The 16,181-nt window shown below is 47.1% G+C and overlaps 1 protein-coding gene across 4 annotated transcripts in view; it reads left to right on the plus strand.

Moving 5' to 3' along the window:
• The window catches only part of abcc8 (ATP-binding cassette, sub-family C (CFTR/MRP), member 8), a 291,828-nt gene that overhangs the window by 167,981 nt on the left and 107,666 nt on the right, over positions 1 to 16,181 (plus strand). For all 4 annotated transcript variants that reach the window (XM_078549123.1, XM_078549126.1, XM_078549124.1 and 1 more), the window contains exon 17: positions 14,673 to 14,778. In XM_078549123.1, coding sequence (XP_078405249.1) covers positions 14,673 to 14,778 — 106 coding nt within the window. The remainder of the gene's footprint in view (positions 1 to 14,672; positions 14,779 to 16,181) is intronic.

A 16,181-nucleotide genomic window follows, 5' to 3' on the forward strand; every position in this document is an offset into this window, starting at 1 on the left:
ATTGATTTAGAATACTCTATCACCAAAGCATTGCAGCCTGGGCCCTGCAGGATTCCAGCGCACTCCCAACAAAATTGTAACATTGGAAAAGGCTCAAGAAATATATCAAAGATTCAAATACATTGGGTTCAAAAGTTTACAGTTAGTTTTCAGGAGGACTGTCTGGGGTGGATGAGACATAGCAGCTTCCTGAAGGGCAGAAATGGGCCCCACCTCAAAATGATAACTTTGTCAAATAAAAAATTAAAATCTACATTATCAGGCATTGTTAGAGGGCTAAAATAACTAAAATTGCTGGAATGGGTTGTTGGGTAGTACCGTGGGGAAGCTAGGTACCTCACATCTTTAGATTGGAGCAGATGTTAGAATTTTTGGCCTCTTTAGGCTGATGGGCACCCATGATGGGCTCATAATAACCCAGGTGCTTGCTGGCCCCATGGTAATTAGGTGTCCCATCACAGAATCACACAGTACAAAAGAGGCCCTTCGGCCCATCGAGTCTGCACCGACACATGAGAAACACCTGACCTACCTACCTAATCCCATTTACCAGCACTTGGCCCATAGCCTTGAATGTTATAACGTGCTAAGTGCTCATCCAGGTACTTTTTAAAGAATGTGAGGCAACCCGCCTCCACCACCCTCCCAGGCAGCACATTCCAAACCGTCACCACTCTCTGGGTAAAAAGGTTTTTCCTCACATCCCCCTAAACCTCCTGCCCCTCACCTTGAACTTGCGTCCCCTCGTGACTGACCCTTCAATTAAGGAGAACAGCTGTTCCCTATCCACCCTGTCCATACCCCTCATAATCTTGTACACCTCAATCAGGTTGCCCCTCAGTCTTCTCTGCTCCAACAAAAACAACCCAAGTCTATACAACCCCTCTTCATAACTTAAATGTTTCATCCCAGGCAACATCCTGGTGAATCCCCTCTGCACCCCCTCCAGTGCAATCACATCCTTCCTATAATGTGGTGACCAGAACTGCATACAGTACTCCAGCTGTGGCCTCACCAAGGTTCTATACAACTCCAACATGACCTCCCTACTTTTGTAATCTATGCCTCAATTGATAAAGGCAAGTGTCCCATATGCCTTTTTCACCACCCCACTAACATGCCCCTCCGCTTTCAGAGATCTATGGACATGCAGGCCAAGGTCCCTTTGTTCCCCAGAACTTCCTAGTTCATTGAATACTTCCTTGTCAAATTACTCCTTCCAAAGTGTTTCACCTCACACTTTTCAGGGTTAAATTCCATCTGCCACTTATCTGCCCATTTGACCATCCCATCTATATCTTCCTGTAGCCCAAGACACTCAGCCTCACTGTTAACCACCTGGCCAATCTTTGTGTCATCCTTGACTTTCCCTGACTATCCCTGACTTTATCCCTGACTTTAATACTTTGGTGGAGTCAGTGCTAGAGCACACAGGCAGGCATGTATTTTTTATTTGTTTATGGGATGTCGACAGCGCTGGGAAGATCTGTATTTATTGCCCATCCTTCATTATCCTCGAGAAGTTGCTGGTAAGCCACCATCTCAGCCACTGCGGCAGTGTGGTGTAGGTATACCCATAGTGCTGTGAGGTTTGGAGTTCCAGAATTTTGAGCCAGCAATAATGATGAAGGAATGAAATTATATTTCCAAAGTCAGGATGGTGTGTGACTTGGAGGGGAACTTGGTGGTGTTCCCATACCTTTGTTCTTCTAGGTGGTAGAGGTGACAATTTTGGAAGGTGCTGTCAAAAAAGCCTTCGTGAGTTACTGCAGTCTATCTTGAGAATGGTACACACTGTAGCCATGATGTGCTGGTGATGGAGGGACTAAATGTTTAAAGTGGTGGATGGGTTACCAGTCAAGCAATCCACTTTGTCCTGTATGGTGTTGAGTTTCTAGAATGTTGGCACTGCACTCATCTAGGTAAATGGAGGGTATTGCATTGGAAGTCCTGTGTAGCTGTTAGGATTGACTCGTCAGGCAATTTTGGGGCCATTATTTATTACTACTGAATAGATTTCAAGAAGAAAAGTTTTGCTTGAACAACCTTATAGAATTATTTGAGAAGGCAACAAAGAGAAGGCAAGTGTAGTGCTGTAAATTTCCAAAAGGCTTTCAGTAAAGTATTATATAATAGACTAATGAATAAAGTCAAAGTATTTGGAGTTAGGTGACAATTAGCAGAATGGATAGCTGGCTGGCTAAAAACAAAAAGCAGAGAGTAGGGGTAAAGGGTATTTATTCAAAATGGCAGAGGGTGGGAAGTGGAGTTCCATGAAGATCAGTGCTGAAACCACTGCTATTTACAATTTGGAATCAAAAAACACAATTTTTAAATTTATGAACAACACCAAACTGGGAGGATTCCCGAGTAGGACTGCAATAAATTACAAGAAGACATTAACAAACTTGAAAAATGGGCAAATAGTTTGAGAATGAATTTCAACGTAGATAAATGGGCAGTATTGCATTTTGGTACGAAAAATGCACAGGTTACTTGGAAGTTAAGAATCCAAATGGGTTAGATCTAGAACTACAAATACACAAATTACTAAATGTTGTGATGCAAGTCAATAAAGCCAGAGTAAACGCCAGAAATTAATGCTAAACTTGTATCAAAGCTTTGCCAGATTACATTTGAAGTACTGTGTGCAGTTCTCGTGCTGGCTTAATTCATCAAACATTTACAAAAGCAAAATACAAGTACAGCAATGTCATCAACATATTAGTTGTATGGTAAGTTTTGGCAATGGTATTAGCAAATTAGCTGTAACCCTGCGACACTTCACATAGTTCTATTTGAAGTGCAAAAGTACATTTTTTTCATTTGTGTATCCCTAATTGCCCTTGAGCAGGTGTTGGTGAGCTGCCTTCTTGAACTGTTGCAGTCCTTCTGCTGTAGGTACACCCACAGTGCTATTAGGGACAAGAGTTCCAGGATTTTGACCTAGGGACACTGAAGAGATGTCGATATATTTCCAATTCAGCATGGTGTGTGACTTGGAGGGGAAATTGCAGGTGGTGGTGTTCTCACACACCTGCTGGCCTTGTTCTTAAAGGTGGTAGAGGTCAAGGGTTTGGAAGGTGCTGCCTAAGGAGCCTTGATGATTTCCTGCAGTGCGTCTTGTAGATGATACACACTGCTGCCGCTGTGCATCAGTGGTGGAGGGAGTGAATGTTTGTGGGAAGGGGTGCCAATCAAGCAGGCTGCTTTGTCCTGGATGGTGTCAAGCTTCTTGAGTGTTGTTGGAACTGCACTCATCCAGGCAAGTGGAAAATATTCCATCATACTCCTGACTTGTGTCTTGTAGATGGTGGACAGGTTTTGGAGAGTCAGGAGGTAAGTTACTCACCGCAGGATTCCTAGCCTCTTGTAGCCACAGTATTGATGTGGCTAGTCCAGTTCAGTTTCTGGTCAATGGTAACCCCAAGAATGTTGATAGTAGGGGATTCAGCGATCGTAATGCCATTAAATGTCAAGGTGCAGTGGTTAGATTCTCTCTTGTTGGAGATTGTCATTGCCTGGCACTTGTGTGGTACGAATGTTACATGGCACTTGTCATCCCAAGCCTAGATATTGCATTTGGACATGGACTGCTTCAGTATCTGAGGAGTCGCCAATAGCGCTGAACATTGTTCAACCGTCAGCGAGCATCCCCACTTCTGACCTTATGATGGAAGGAAAGTTATGATGGAAGGAAGATTACAATTGACTTCAGTTTTTACTAGAACTCCTAAAGGCCACACTTGGCCAGTGGCAGTGTCTTCACCTCACCTCTGAAATTCTGCTCTTTTAACTATGTTTGGACCAAGATTGTAATGAGGTCTGCAATTGAGTGGTTCTGGTGGAACCGAAACTGAGCATCAGTAAATAGGTTATTGCTGAGTAAATGCCATTTGGTAGCAGTGTTGACAGCACAATCCATCACTTCTCTAATGTTTGAGAGTAGACTGATGGGGTGGTCAGTGGCCGTGTTGAATTTGTCCTGCGTTTTGTAGTCAGGACATGCCTGGAAATTTTTCATATTGTCGGGTAGATGCCAATATTATGGTTGTATTAGAACAATTTGATAAGGGACATGGCTAGTTCTAGAACACAAGTCTTCATTATTATAGTTGGGATGTTGTCAGGTCCCATCGTCTTTGCTGTATCCAATGCACTCGGCTGTTTCCTATCATCAAGTGGAATGAACTGAATTGGCTGAAAGCTGGTATTTCTGATGGTAGGGACCTCAGGAGGAGGCCAAAATGAACTATCCATTCCACACTTCTGGCTAAAGGTGGTTGTAATCACTTCAGGCTCATTTTTACACTGATAAGCTAGGTTCCGTCAACTTTGAGGTGGGGATAGTCATGCAGCTTCTCACTGGTTGCATAGTTATCCACTATCATTCACAACAGGAAGTGGCAGGACACAGAGCTTTGATGTTATCCATTGGCTGTGGGATTGTTTATCTCTGTCTATCGCATTCTGCTTCCCCTGTTCGTAGTCCTGTGTTGTGGCTTCACCAGATTAACATCTCATCTATGGCTATGCCTGGTGCCACTCTTGCCATCCTCTCCTCCTTGAACTAGTGTTAATCTTCTGGTTTGTTGGTAATGGTAGAGTGAGGGATATGCTGGGCCATCAGGCTATGGATTTTAATGGAATACAGTTCTGCTGTTGCTGATGACCCACAGTGCCTCAGATGCCCTGATTTGAGTTTCTAGATCAGATCTGAATCTTTTCCATTCACCAGTTTGTCCCACTCCCCTGCCGTTTTTTTTCTTTTCAAATAATTATCCAATTCCCTTTTAAAGGCCACAATTGAATCTGCCTCCGCCACACTGTCAGGCAACGTATTTCAGATCCTAACCACTCACCGTATAAAAACGTTTTTCCTTATTTCACCTCTTTTTCTTTTCACACTTACCATAAATCAGTGTCCTCTGGTTCTCAAACCTTGCGCCAATGAGAACAATTGGGAACAATTTCTCCCTATCTATTCTTTCCAGACACCTCATGCGCAGCATTCTGTTCTTTAAGGAGAACAGCCACAGCTTCTCCAATCTATCCTTATAACTGAAATCCCTCAGCACTGGAAGCATTCTTGTAAATCTTTTTTGTGCACTCTCTAATGCCTTCACATCCTTGCTGGTCCTTCCTAGAGCGGAATTTTCCACTTATGTGACTAAGTGCAGTGGCAGGTGGTTTTGGCGGTGCCCACCCCACTGACTGGCATGGCGGGAACTCGTGCCCAATTCAGCGTTTGGAGGATCGGGCCGAATCACCTGGCAGGTCGGGAGCTCATTCGTCTGCCCGCCGTCAGCTGGCAGGGTCGTAAGTTCAGGTGTCGTATTTAAAGGCCAGCCCAAAACATAATCTCACTCTCTTCAGCCCTCCTGTCTGTAGACACATGCAGAGATGTCTTGCAGCCAGAAGAAGAAAGCCAAGACCCTAGATAAGAAGGCAGCGCCCTGCTTCACTCACCAGGTCCTCCAGGCCTTGATCAGAGGGGTGCAGGTGCACGGGCAAGCCCTGTATCCCAGGGATGGCTGCAGGAAGCGCAGCAGCCTCGCCTCTCCAGCCTGGGAGGCCATCGCTGAGCAGGTCAGCGCTGCTGGCTACTGCACCCGAAATGTCACCCAGTGCAGGAAGAGGATGAATGATCTCATCCACTCTGCCAGGGTAAGTCATCCTTCAACACCCTCCAGTATTAAACTCTCATCATGGCATCATGCACTCAAACAGCTACTCTCCTCAGGGATCTCACACAACCATTAGTGGGAGATACATATCAACACTCATTCTCTCACCAAGACTTTCACATCTCCACCATCCCATCTATCATGTTGCTCACACTCTATCCTCTGGCCCTTCTGGGGAGGGCTCACCACACACAGGGGACATGCATCTCACCCAACCTCCGCTCCATCCCTTCTCATCACATGCCTTTCTTTCCTCTGCATACAGGTCAAGCTGGCACACAACAGACACGAGAGATCGCAGACCGGGCGAGGGACAGCCGACATTATTGCCCTCAGTGAGTTTGAGGAGGCTGGAGCTGAGCTGGATGGAGAGGACAGGGATTGATCCTGTGGGGAAGGTGAGATCGGCCTCTCCCAGCAGCCTAGTAAGGATCACAGCTCCATCTCCTCAGCAAATCATGATATTCACAGTGAGTCACATACAGTCTTATCTAGCTCATGCTCATTAACTGAAATTCTATTTTCTATTTTCTTGGCACCAGCAGATTGAGGACCACAAGCCAGTTGAGCACCAGTGCGAGCCCCCGGACCATGTCCGAAGACGAAGTTCTGGAAGAACAATCATGGCGCTCACATGCACCCTCCACCAACTCAGACACACATGTTCGTGGGGCACAGATATAGATTAGGCTTAGCCTCACTTTCTAGAGAACACCTCACTGACACGTCCCTGCAGCAGTCGGAGGCAGGGACAGCCCGGGGCTCTGGCACTTGGAGGGCTGCCGGAGACCACCCACCCACTCAGCCCAAGTCAGATGATGAGCCTCTGGAAGCGGGTGCCACTCAATGCTGGAAATGCAATGACAGGTGGCGGAACATCAGGCAGAGATTCCACAGTCACTCAGCAGACTGGAGCGAGCAATGGAGGAGTCCGTCTGCGTTCTGCCTGGTATCGTGGCTCCGACATGCAAATGCCTCAAGGTCACCATGGGAAGGCTGGTGACCACCAAGGAGACCCTGGCTCAGCAGGTCTTGCCGGATTTGTGTGTGATGCTGCACTCCATGGCCTCACATCCTGCTGGGCACCATCAAGATGTAGGTGACATGGGGACGAGGCGCCTTGACCTCCCTCCGGGTGTACCATCTCCTGCAGGAGTCAGGCCCTCGGGCACCCACAGGGAGGATGAGTGTCAGATGTACACCCCGGGGGCTTCGTCTCAGGAGGCAGCCGCTCACAGCGCCGTCTGCCTGTGACCCCATCCACTCCAGCTTCTTAGGCTGCCGAGTGTGCTTCTGCCCCTGAGCAGGTGACCCTTATCAGGCCGGGGTCCTCCAGGCCTCGGGCCACCAGAGGATGTCTGCCAAGGTCATCACAGATACCAGGCCGTAGCAGTCAGCAGGCTGCCTCCACCGCTGCTGCGGATGTTGGGGCTGCACCCAGGTGTAGTGGAAGGGTTAGGAAAGTTAAGAAAAATTGATGTCAGTTTTGAGTCATGGGTGTGCTAAACATATGAAGAAATTACACTTCTGTTAATTCATTTGATGGTTATGTGAATATTTTGGGCAACTGAAGGTGTTGTGATTTTGTATTTGGAATCCTCTTATTTTGATGTTTAGCCTTCCTCCCACTCAGTGATGGTGTCCCAATGTGAGATTCACATTCCTGTGATGTCAACCTCAGTTGAACTGGTCTCTGCACCCCCTTGTGTGATGTCAGGGAGGTGTGTTTAAATCTTTATTGGATGTGTGTGATGTAAGCATTTCTAACCCTTCTTCCTCAAGGAACACCATTGAGTGAGGGCAGCTCATCAGCATTGATATTCTAGCGGAATTTGTGTCTCCTCAGTGGTAGTGGCAGAAGAAAAGACATGTATGGGAGGAGGAGATCTCTAGGCATGAGCACATCTCAGTCGCAGCAGTGTTTGCATCGTTAGATGGCGGCAAAGGCTTCAAGTCTTCTCTTGCATCACTCTTGTTCCTAAGTGGGCTCTCAGTTCCCAGAGTGAGCTCACTCACAGGCTCCCAAGGACCACAGCAAAGACCATGGCCTGGCGATTCATGGGCAGAATGTGCAAGTGTGAATGCGGGAATCGTCCTCACTGCAAGTGGGTGGATGTCCCCGGAGATGAAAGGAAATGGAATTGAGGCTAGGAGAGATGTGGCCTTATTCCCTCACTTAACTTTACTTTTCCTGGACCTGTCAATGATTAACGTATCACAGGCACATCTCCATGTCTTCCTTTCTCCATGGTGTGATCGCACTCATACTGACCCTCAGCAGCCATGTGGGCCTTTGGATTATCATCCTCCATTGAGCTCTCATCCTCCTCCAGTTCATCCTCTGGCAGGGGGTCACCTCTTTGCATTGTCAGATTGTGAAGGGCACAACCCCTACTGCAATGATGTGGAAAACCCTGTCGGGGGTGTACTGTACTGAGCCACTTGAGCGGTCCAAGCATCTGAAGCTCATCTTCAGAAGCCTTATGGCTCCTCCATTATAAGGGAGCAGGTGGAGCTGTGAGCAGCATTGTACCTCTCCTCAGAATGACTCTGAGGGCAACACACCAGTGTCATCAGCTAGCGCTTCAGTGGGTACCCCTTATCCCCAAGCAGCCATCCCTGTAGACATAATTGCTTCTCGAAAATCTCAAGCCCCTGGGAGTGACTCAGAATGTAGGAGTCATGGCAACTCCCAAGGTACTGGGCAGAAATGTGAAGATCCAAAGGCCCAGGAACCTCACATGGCTGCTGAGGGTCAGTATGAGCACAAATGTGCAGTATGTGCTTCCGGTGATCACACACCAGTTGTACATTGATGGAATGGTAGCCCTTGGGGTTTATAAATATTAGGAGCTGCTGCCATGGAGCACGTATAGCCACATGGGTGTTGTCTATTGCACCCTGCACTCTGGGGAAGCCTGAGATGGCAGTGAAGCTGGTGAATCTTGCAGCCTGGCTACATTCACTGAGCAAACCTGACATAGTGATGGGCCTTCCTGTAAGGGCATCTGTGACCTCCCTTATGTATCGATATGTTGCGGACTGAGAGATGTCGCACAGCTCCCCTGTTGATCCTTGGAAAGAACTAGAGGCCAAGAAATTTAGCGCTGCGGTCATCTTCTGAGATACCATCCAACTCCATCGGTGTCAGGCCTTCACGAAGAATGTGGCATATGTGATGTACCAGAGCCCGGGACAACGCAGACGTGCACAGCATTGCCTCTCACTCATTTATAAATAGGAGACTCTTTTACCATAAACCCTAAAGACAAAATTTTACATTTGGCATGCAGGCACATGCCCGACACTCCGGAATATAAAATGACACGCGATGATGTTGGGTGTGCGCCCCTACGTCATCACGAACTCGTGCAATATTTCGTCTGGCGGGCACATGCTGGAGTTGGCTGTGTGCCCGCCAATAATTGAAAGGCCTATTAAGGCCATTAACTAGGTAATTAAGTTGAATTTTACGCTGCCCATCCAACATGACAGTTGGTGGCGAGGCGAAAAGGCCAAGCAGCTTTTAAGTTATTTAGGAAACCTCATCCACGAGTGGGATAAGCTTTCCTAATGCTAATACTGATGAAGTAAAAACTTAATTTTGAAAATAAAAGCATGTCCCACCTCATGTGACACAGGGACATGAGGGGACATGTTTCATTAAATTTTTAGTGTCCTTATATATTTTTAAAAGGTGCTTCAATCTCCCTGAGGCAGCTCCGTGCCTCCGGGAGATTGAAGCGCTCTTTCCCATGTATGTGCGAAAGAACGCTGGACCCGACTCTCCCTCCTCCCCCTGCCTGCGCAGGTACCACTCGCGATCCACGCAGGGCAGGCCCCGCCTGTGTGAAATCGCAGTGCAGAGCAGATCGCGGGCGACGGTTGGCCCCAATACCACCCCTGCCCGCTGCCCCTGAGCCCGCCCCGCCCCTGCTGAGCCGGCCCCCCCGCTGAACCCGCCCCGCCCCTGCTGAGCCTGCCCCCCTGAGCCCGCCCCCCCGCTGAACCCGCCTCCCCGCTGAGCCCGCCCCCCGCTGAACCTGTCCCCGCTGAGCCCGCCCCCCGCTAAGCCCGCCCCCCGCTGAGCCCACCTCCCCGCTGAGCCCGCCCCCCGCTGAACCTGTCCCCGCTGAGCCCGCCCCGCTGCTGAGCTTGTCCCCGCTGAGACCGCTCCCTGCTGAGCCTGTCCGACGACTGGGAAATCCTGGCCTAGGTCTGGCATGTGGACCCTTTTGTCTGGGCCTCTCCTCCTGACTCTCCAGTTCATGCTTTGGCTCCACTTGACCATGTCCCTCCTGTTAGAGCCCGCCCCCCCCGCTGAGCCTGCCCCGCCCCCAGCTGAGCCCGCCCCCCCCAGCTGAGCCCGCCCCTGCTGAGCCCACCCCCCCGTTGAGCCCGCCCCCCCGCTGAGCCCGCCCCCCCACTGAGCCCGTCCTGCTGAGCCCGCCCCCCCCGCTGAGCCCGCCCCCCTGCTGAGCCCGCCCCCCCACTGAGCCCGTCCTGCTGAGCCTGCCCCCCCCGCTGAGCCCACCCCTGCTGAGCCCGCCCCCCCACTAAGCCCACCCCCCCCGCTGAGTCTGTCCCCCGCTGAGCCCTCCCCCCGCTGAGCCCGCCCCCCGCTGAGCCCGCCCCCCGCTGAGCCCGCCCCCCGCTGAGCCCGCCCCCCGCTGAGCCCGCCCCCCGCTGAGCCCGCCCCCACGCTGAGCCCACCCCCCCGCTGAGTCCGTCCCCCACTGAGCCCGCCTCCCCGCTGAGCCCGCCCCCTGCTGAGACCGCCCCCACGCTGAGCCCACCCCCCCGCTGAGCCCGCCCCCCTGCTGAGCCCGCCCCCCGCTGAGCCCGGTCCCCGCTGAGCCCGCCCCGCTGCTGAGCCTGTCCCCGCTGAGACCGCTCCCTGCTGAGCCTGTCCGACGACTGGGAAATCCTGGCCTAGGTCTGGCATGTGGACCCTTTTGTCTGGGCCTCTCCTCCTGACTCTCCAGTTCATGCTTTGGCTCCACTTGACCATGTCCCTCCTGGTAGAGCTGTGCGTGGAGTCGCCTCTCCCTCCTTCACCTTGTCTTTTGCATTATGACCCTGACAAAGGTAGCATTGAGCCTGGATCCATCTGTGCGTTTGCCTTTTCTCTGGAAGGAAACACTGAAGACATTAATGATTCAAGGGGCAAGAAAATAAAGCTCAGAAGATGAAACGCATGGAAACTGTAAGGATCCATGGCTTTTCCTGCCCTACTTTCATGGTGGCTGATGCCACCTTGTCTCTGAGACACTAGCACACACATCGAGGTGACCAAGATGGCATCGCAGATATGTAACATCTTGAGCCCTGTGTGGGATACTAAAGTTTAATTGAGATGAGTGACTCAACCTAGATTTGTGCTCCAATCTCTGATGTAGCATATTAATGACCAGTTTTTAAAAATTCATTTACAAGATGTGGGCGTCACTGGCTAGGCCAGAATTTATCGTTCATCCCTAATTGCCCTTGAGAAGGTGGTGGTGAGCTGTCTTCTTGAAGCGCTGCAGTCCCTGTGGTGTAGGTACACCCACAGTGCTGTTAGGGGAGGTAGTTCCAGGATTTTGACCCAGTGACAGTGAAGGAACAGCGATGTATTTCCAAGTCAGGATGGTGAGTCGCTTGGAGTGAAACTTCCAGGTGGTGGTGTTCCCATGTGCCTGCTGCCCTTGTACTTTTAGATGGTAGTGATCATGGGTTTGGAAGGTGCTGTCAAAGGAGCCTTGGTGAGTTTCTGCAGTGCATCTTGAATATGGTACACAATGCTGCCACTGTTCATCGGTGGTGGAGGGAGTGAATGTTTGTATCCGGGGTGCCAATCATGCGGGCTGCTTTGTCCTGGATGGTGTCAAGCTTCTTGAGTATTGTTGGAGCTGTACTCATCCAGGCAAGTGGAGAGTATTAAATCACACTCCTGACTTGTGCCTTATAGATGGTGGACAGGATTTGGGGAGTCAGGAGGTGAGTTACTCGCTGCAGGATTCCTAGCCTCTGACCTGCTCTTGTAGCTACTGTATTTATATGGCTAGTCCAATTCAGTTTCTGGTCAATGCTAACCTCCAGGATGCTGATAGTGGGGATTCAGCAATGGTAATGCCATTGAATGTCAAGGGACGATGGTTAGATTCTCTCTTTCTGGAAATGGTCATTGCCTGGCACTTGTGTGGCACAAATGGTACTTGCCATTCATCAGTCCAAGTCTGGATATTTTCCAGGTCTTGCTGCATTTGGACATGGACTGCTTCAGTATCTGAGGAGTCATGAATGGTGCTAAAAATTGTGCAATCATCAGTGAACATCCCCACTTCTGATGTTATGATGGAAGGAAGGTCATTGATGAAGCGGCTGAAGATTGTTGAGCCTAGGACGCTACCCTGAGGAACTCCTGCAGTGATGTCCTGGGACTGAGATGAATGACCTCCAACCACAACATGGTCAATGAGTGGCTACCCTTGGTGAACGGGTGACAGGCCTTCATTGATTGAATGCTACATATGTTACAGCTGTACTTCCTTTACTATTGCTTGCACTCTCAAATTCTACATTCCTGTGTGTTACTATTGAGATACAGCGACTGTGATGTGATGCCACTGAGTTCTGAGTAGCCCCTTAACAGTGCTAATGAATCAATGGGTACAACTGATCCAAATTTCACACTGTATGTTTTATATGCAGTACCTACCATGATTGCATTGTAAAGAGATAAGGACTTGCTGAAGCTCTGCACCTCTAACTAACAGAATCACCATTCAATGGGCTATATAGCATTTCATTGATAAATTAAGGAATATGATGGCTATGGACTCTCAGATTTTGTGGTAAGCAATGATGCATAATATAAAACTTAAGAAAAGCTCAGTGTCATGTGTCTGCCTAACAATGACTCAACCTAGAGCTTTTCAGTGACCTTATAAGGAACGGAAGACCGTCCTGCTTGAAGGGAGGTAAGCAGGATTTCTTTGGGGTCAAGATAGTTGTAAGATAGCATGACTGGTGATAGAACATTAGGAGAGAGTCAACCTTCCATGGTAGATTTAGTTATCTACTCCTTGAGCCAGATAGCTCCAGGTTGTTCCAGAGTACTCATGAACACTGACCAGCCAGCATGGCTCACTAATGGGCAGTAGGAATCTTTCCATGCAGTTCCAGATAACCCTGTAAGGACCTGCCGAAATAGAGGGAGTCATAACCACCTAGATGTGCAGTAGCAAACTTGCCAATGTGCAGGTAAATTACTTAGTTTTAGCAGTCTGATCTCTAGAAGTAAGCCTATGCTTTGCCAACCTATGCTTCAGCTTTCTGCTGGGATGATGAGGAAAATGTTTGCACCACATATAGACAAACAGAAACTATACCTGCGTAGTTTTCTAAGCTGCTCAGTTTTCAACCATTAAACATAATGGATTTCTGCATGTTTTAGATCAAATTTAAAATTTTGTGCCCGCACTGGGATATTATGTAGAGAAAACTATTAGATTGAGCCCTGAAGAAGACCATCATGGATGCTGTTGCCCTATTAAACTTCAGGTGAGCTACTTGAACACTGAGAAACAGGTTTTATTTGGGTCATCTGCACAAAACTGTGTGGTCATGCTAGAGATAGTGTTGAGCCTAACTACCCTGGTGTGTTTCTTCTGATATTCTGATAGCATTATTCTTCAATGACATTTGGCCAATTAGAAATGTCATCACCATGTCACTTAACATGTTTATAAATGGGATTGTTTATAGGTGCAGGGTTACATTTTGTATCTCATATTCAAATATCACAATATATTCATAGATGATGATGGTCATTCAACATGTTCCAACACATCCATCCAGAAGAAACCTACACTGCCCGAAAGCTGTTAGTACTTGTTTCTTAAATTATTCTGGGATTTTCACCTCCACCATCTTTCACCTCCACCCAGAAGTTGATTCTAAATGTTAAACATTCTTTATGTCAGAACCTTCTGATAACACTCTTGAAATTACATTTTACTCATTTGAGCTTGTGTCCCCTTGCCTTACTCTCAAAGTTCAATTTATGTGTTGTCCAATACATTAGCCACATGTAGATAATTGAGAATATAGAAGTGAATAACTGAATTTATGATTCATAAATAAAAATAATTATAGACATGTTCATATCTGGCACATGGTATGGAGGGGAGAGCTGTCTTCATGGTCAGCTTGACCAATTGGAATAATTGCTCCAGCAGAAGAAAGCAAGTTCAATTAATAACCAGCAGCTTCAATAGGGTGCCACATGGTAATGGACAAGCAGCATCCAACCGAATAGAGAGTAGGGATGGGTCTGCTGTATTTTGTTAAGTGAATCAACATTCTCATCAATCAGTCAAAGGAAGCCAAAGTACCATTCACAACTCCTGGAGAAAAATCTAGAAGCTGCACAGAGATATGCTGTGCCGGATAAATTTGTGGCAGAATTTCAAGAGAAAGACTGCAAAATTTTGCAATGAATTATAGTAGATATTTGTAAATACACACATGAAGTGAATTCACCTATATTGTGTGAATGTATGTCATTTTGTACCAAATTTAGTGCACATGGCCAAAATGTTGTCAGTGGAGCCATACATGTGGCTAGTCAGCTATGGGACAACAATGACTTATAATAATCTTCTGGATTCACCTTTTTGATACAATTTATGATCCTATGTCCTTTAAAAGAATCAGCTTTCTGACATCTCCTTTCCAAGCTGAAAATCCTGAACATTTCAAGTCTTTTCTCATAACTCAGACCTCTGACGCTAGCCCGAAAGCTCCATGAGCAGGTGATTTTCTCCATCACTTAATCTTTGTGCATTTTGGTTATTAGAATAAAGCTGCAGAGAAAAACTAAACAAGAGCCAAAATTACCTTCTCATTACATGTTCATTGACCAGAAACAACTCAAACTGCAAAAAATGCTGAATCAATGTATAGGTAATGTACAGTTAAAAAGTTTCCCTCTTTTCTCAGGACAGCTAACTATGATAGTTGGTCAGGTCGGGTGCGGCAAATCATCCCTTCTCTTGGCGGTTCTTGGAGAAATGCAAAAAAATTCTGGAAATGTCTACTGGAACAGGTATTGAAGCTGCTGAATGATATTAAGATGTGTGGTCATTTGGTAGTACAGAATTGAGTATTGCTGAAAAAAGAGACATGCTATCAAATCTTCTTGCCTTGCACTCATCAGGGCAATTGCAAGAAATTTCCAACAGTAACAGGGAAGAACAATTTATACTGCGTGAGAAGAGAGTGCTGATTGGTGGAGGCATTGCCATGGAGAATGCAGCATGGAATAGTTAACTGCCTAGCTTTGTTCAAATTCAAACCAGTCAGGTCGACTCTGATTGGTGAATGCATTGTCCTGAGGAATGAACCAGGGAATGACTGTTCCCTAAGCTTTTATTTAGTTGAAAAAGGTGCAATGTGCGGATATGTCCCTTTTGTCTGAAAAGGACAGGGCCCTATATGTGGCTTCTAGCATGTGTAAGTGAGCCACACTGCGAGCCTGACTGGTGATCTTAAATTGGTTTTCAGTGTAATTCTTAGCACAATCAGGATTCTTAAGCAGGTGTTGTTCAATCAGGAAATCACATCTAATGTTGGATATTATATTTTGAGTTTTGCAAGCATGGGCTGGTTGGGTATGGTCAGTACTTTGCCTGTTGCAAATAGCCAAAGAGACCTGCTTTTTAATACGATCTGCCAATCACTGGGATGTCCAGCCTAAATACCTGGTATCACTCATTTAATCTCCTTGGCAACACCTCCACAAATCAGAGTCCATTTGCCAATCTCTTCTCATGCAATGGAAATTGTTGTTCCCCCACTACTGTTGCAAATTTCTTGAGCTATCCTGATGAGTGCAAGATGAAAATCTTTGATAGCATGTCTCTTTTTTCAACAATTAAGATGTGTCCTAAAATGTAACAGCTTTGGTAATATGTTGAATCCATTATAATCAGCCATAGGCTTCATGAATGTTCTCCAGACCTTTATATCCCAGAGCCACTTTTGCTTTGCTCTGTGAACTAAATGATATTCAAAAGTTCCACACCCAGATTATAATTTTAAGCAATAAGGAGACAAAATAAATGTAATCATGGAATTAACAGGGAAATTATACTTCAAATAAAAAAAAATTTACTTTAAATAATAGATATAACAAAGATATGTTTTATACAAACTCAATCATTCCCCTTTGGCATATATGGCATTATGTAGCTACACAGCTACACTATATGCATTCTTTATTCATGCAAGGTAGGTCAGGAGTCCTATCCAACAACAGCATTCACCACCAGACTTCATGGATACAATTATCGTCAGGAAGGCACACTTCTGTGAACCCTCTCTTCCTTGGGTCATGACAGTCCTGATGGTGTAGTTTTCCACAGTTTCTTTTCAACCAACCAACCAATAACACCCCATTCATGGTTTGGCCACTTTTGGGAGAATAACTAGCTCTTTATCATCTCCGAA

The sequence above is a fragment of the Cetorhinus maximus genome, chromosome 9, assembly GCF_964194155.1.
Source record: "Cetorhinus maximus chromosome 9, sCetMax3.hap1.1, whole genome shotgun sequence".
NCBI classification, from domain to species: domain Eukaryota; kingdom Metazoa; phylum Chordata; class Chondrichthyes; order Lamniformes; family Cetorhinidae; genus Cetorhinus; species Cetorhinus maximus.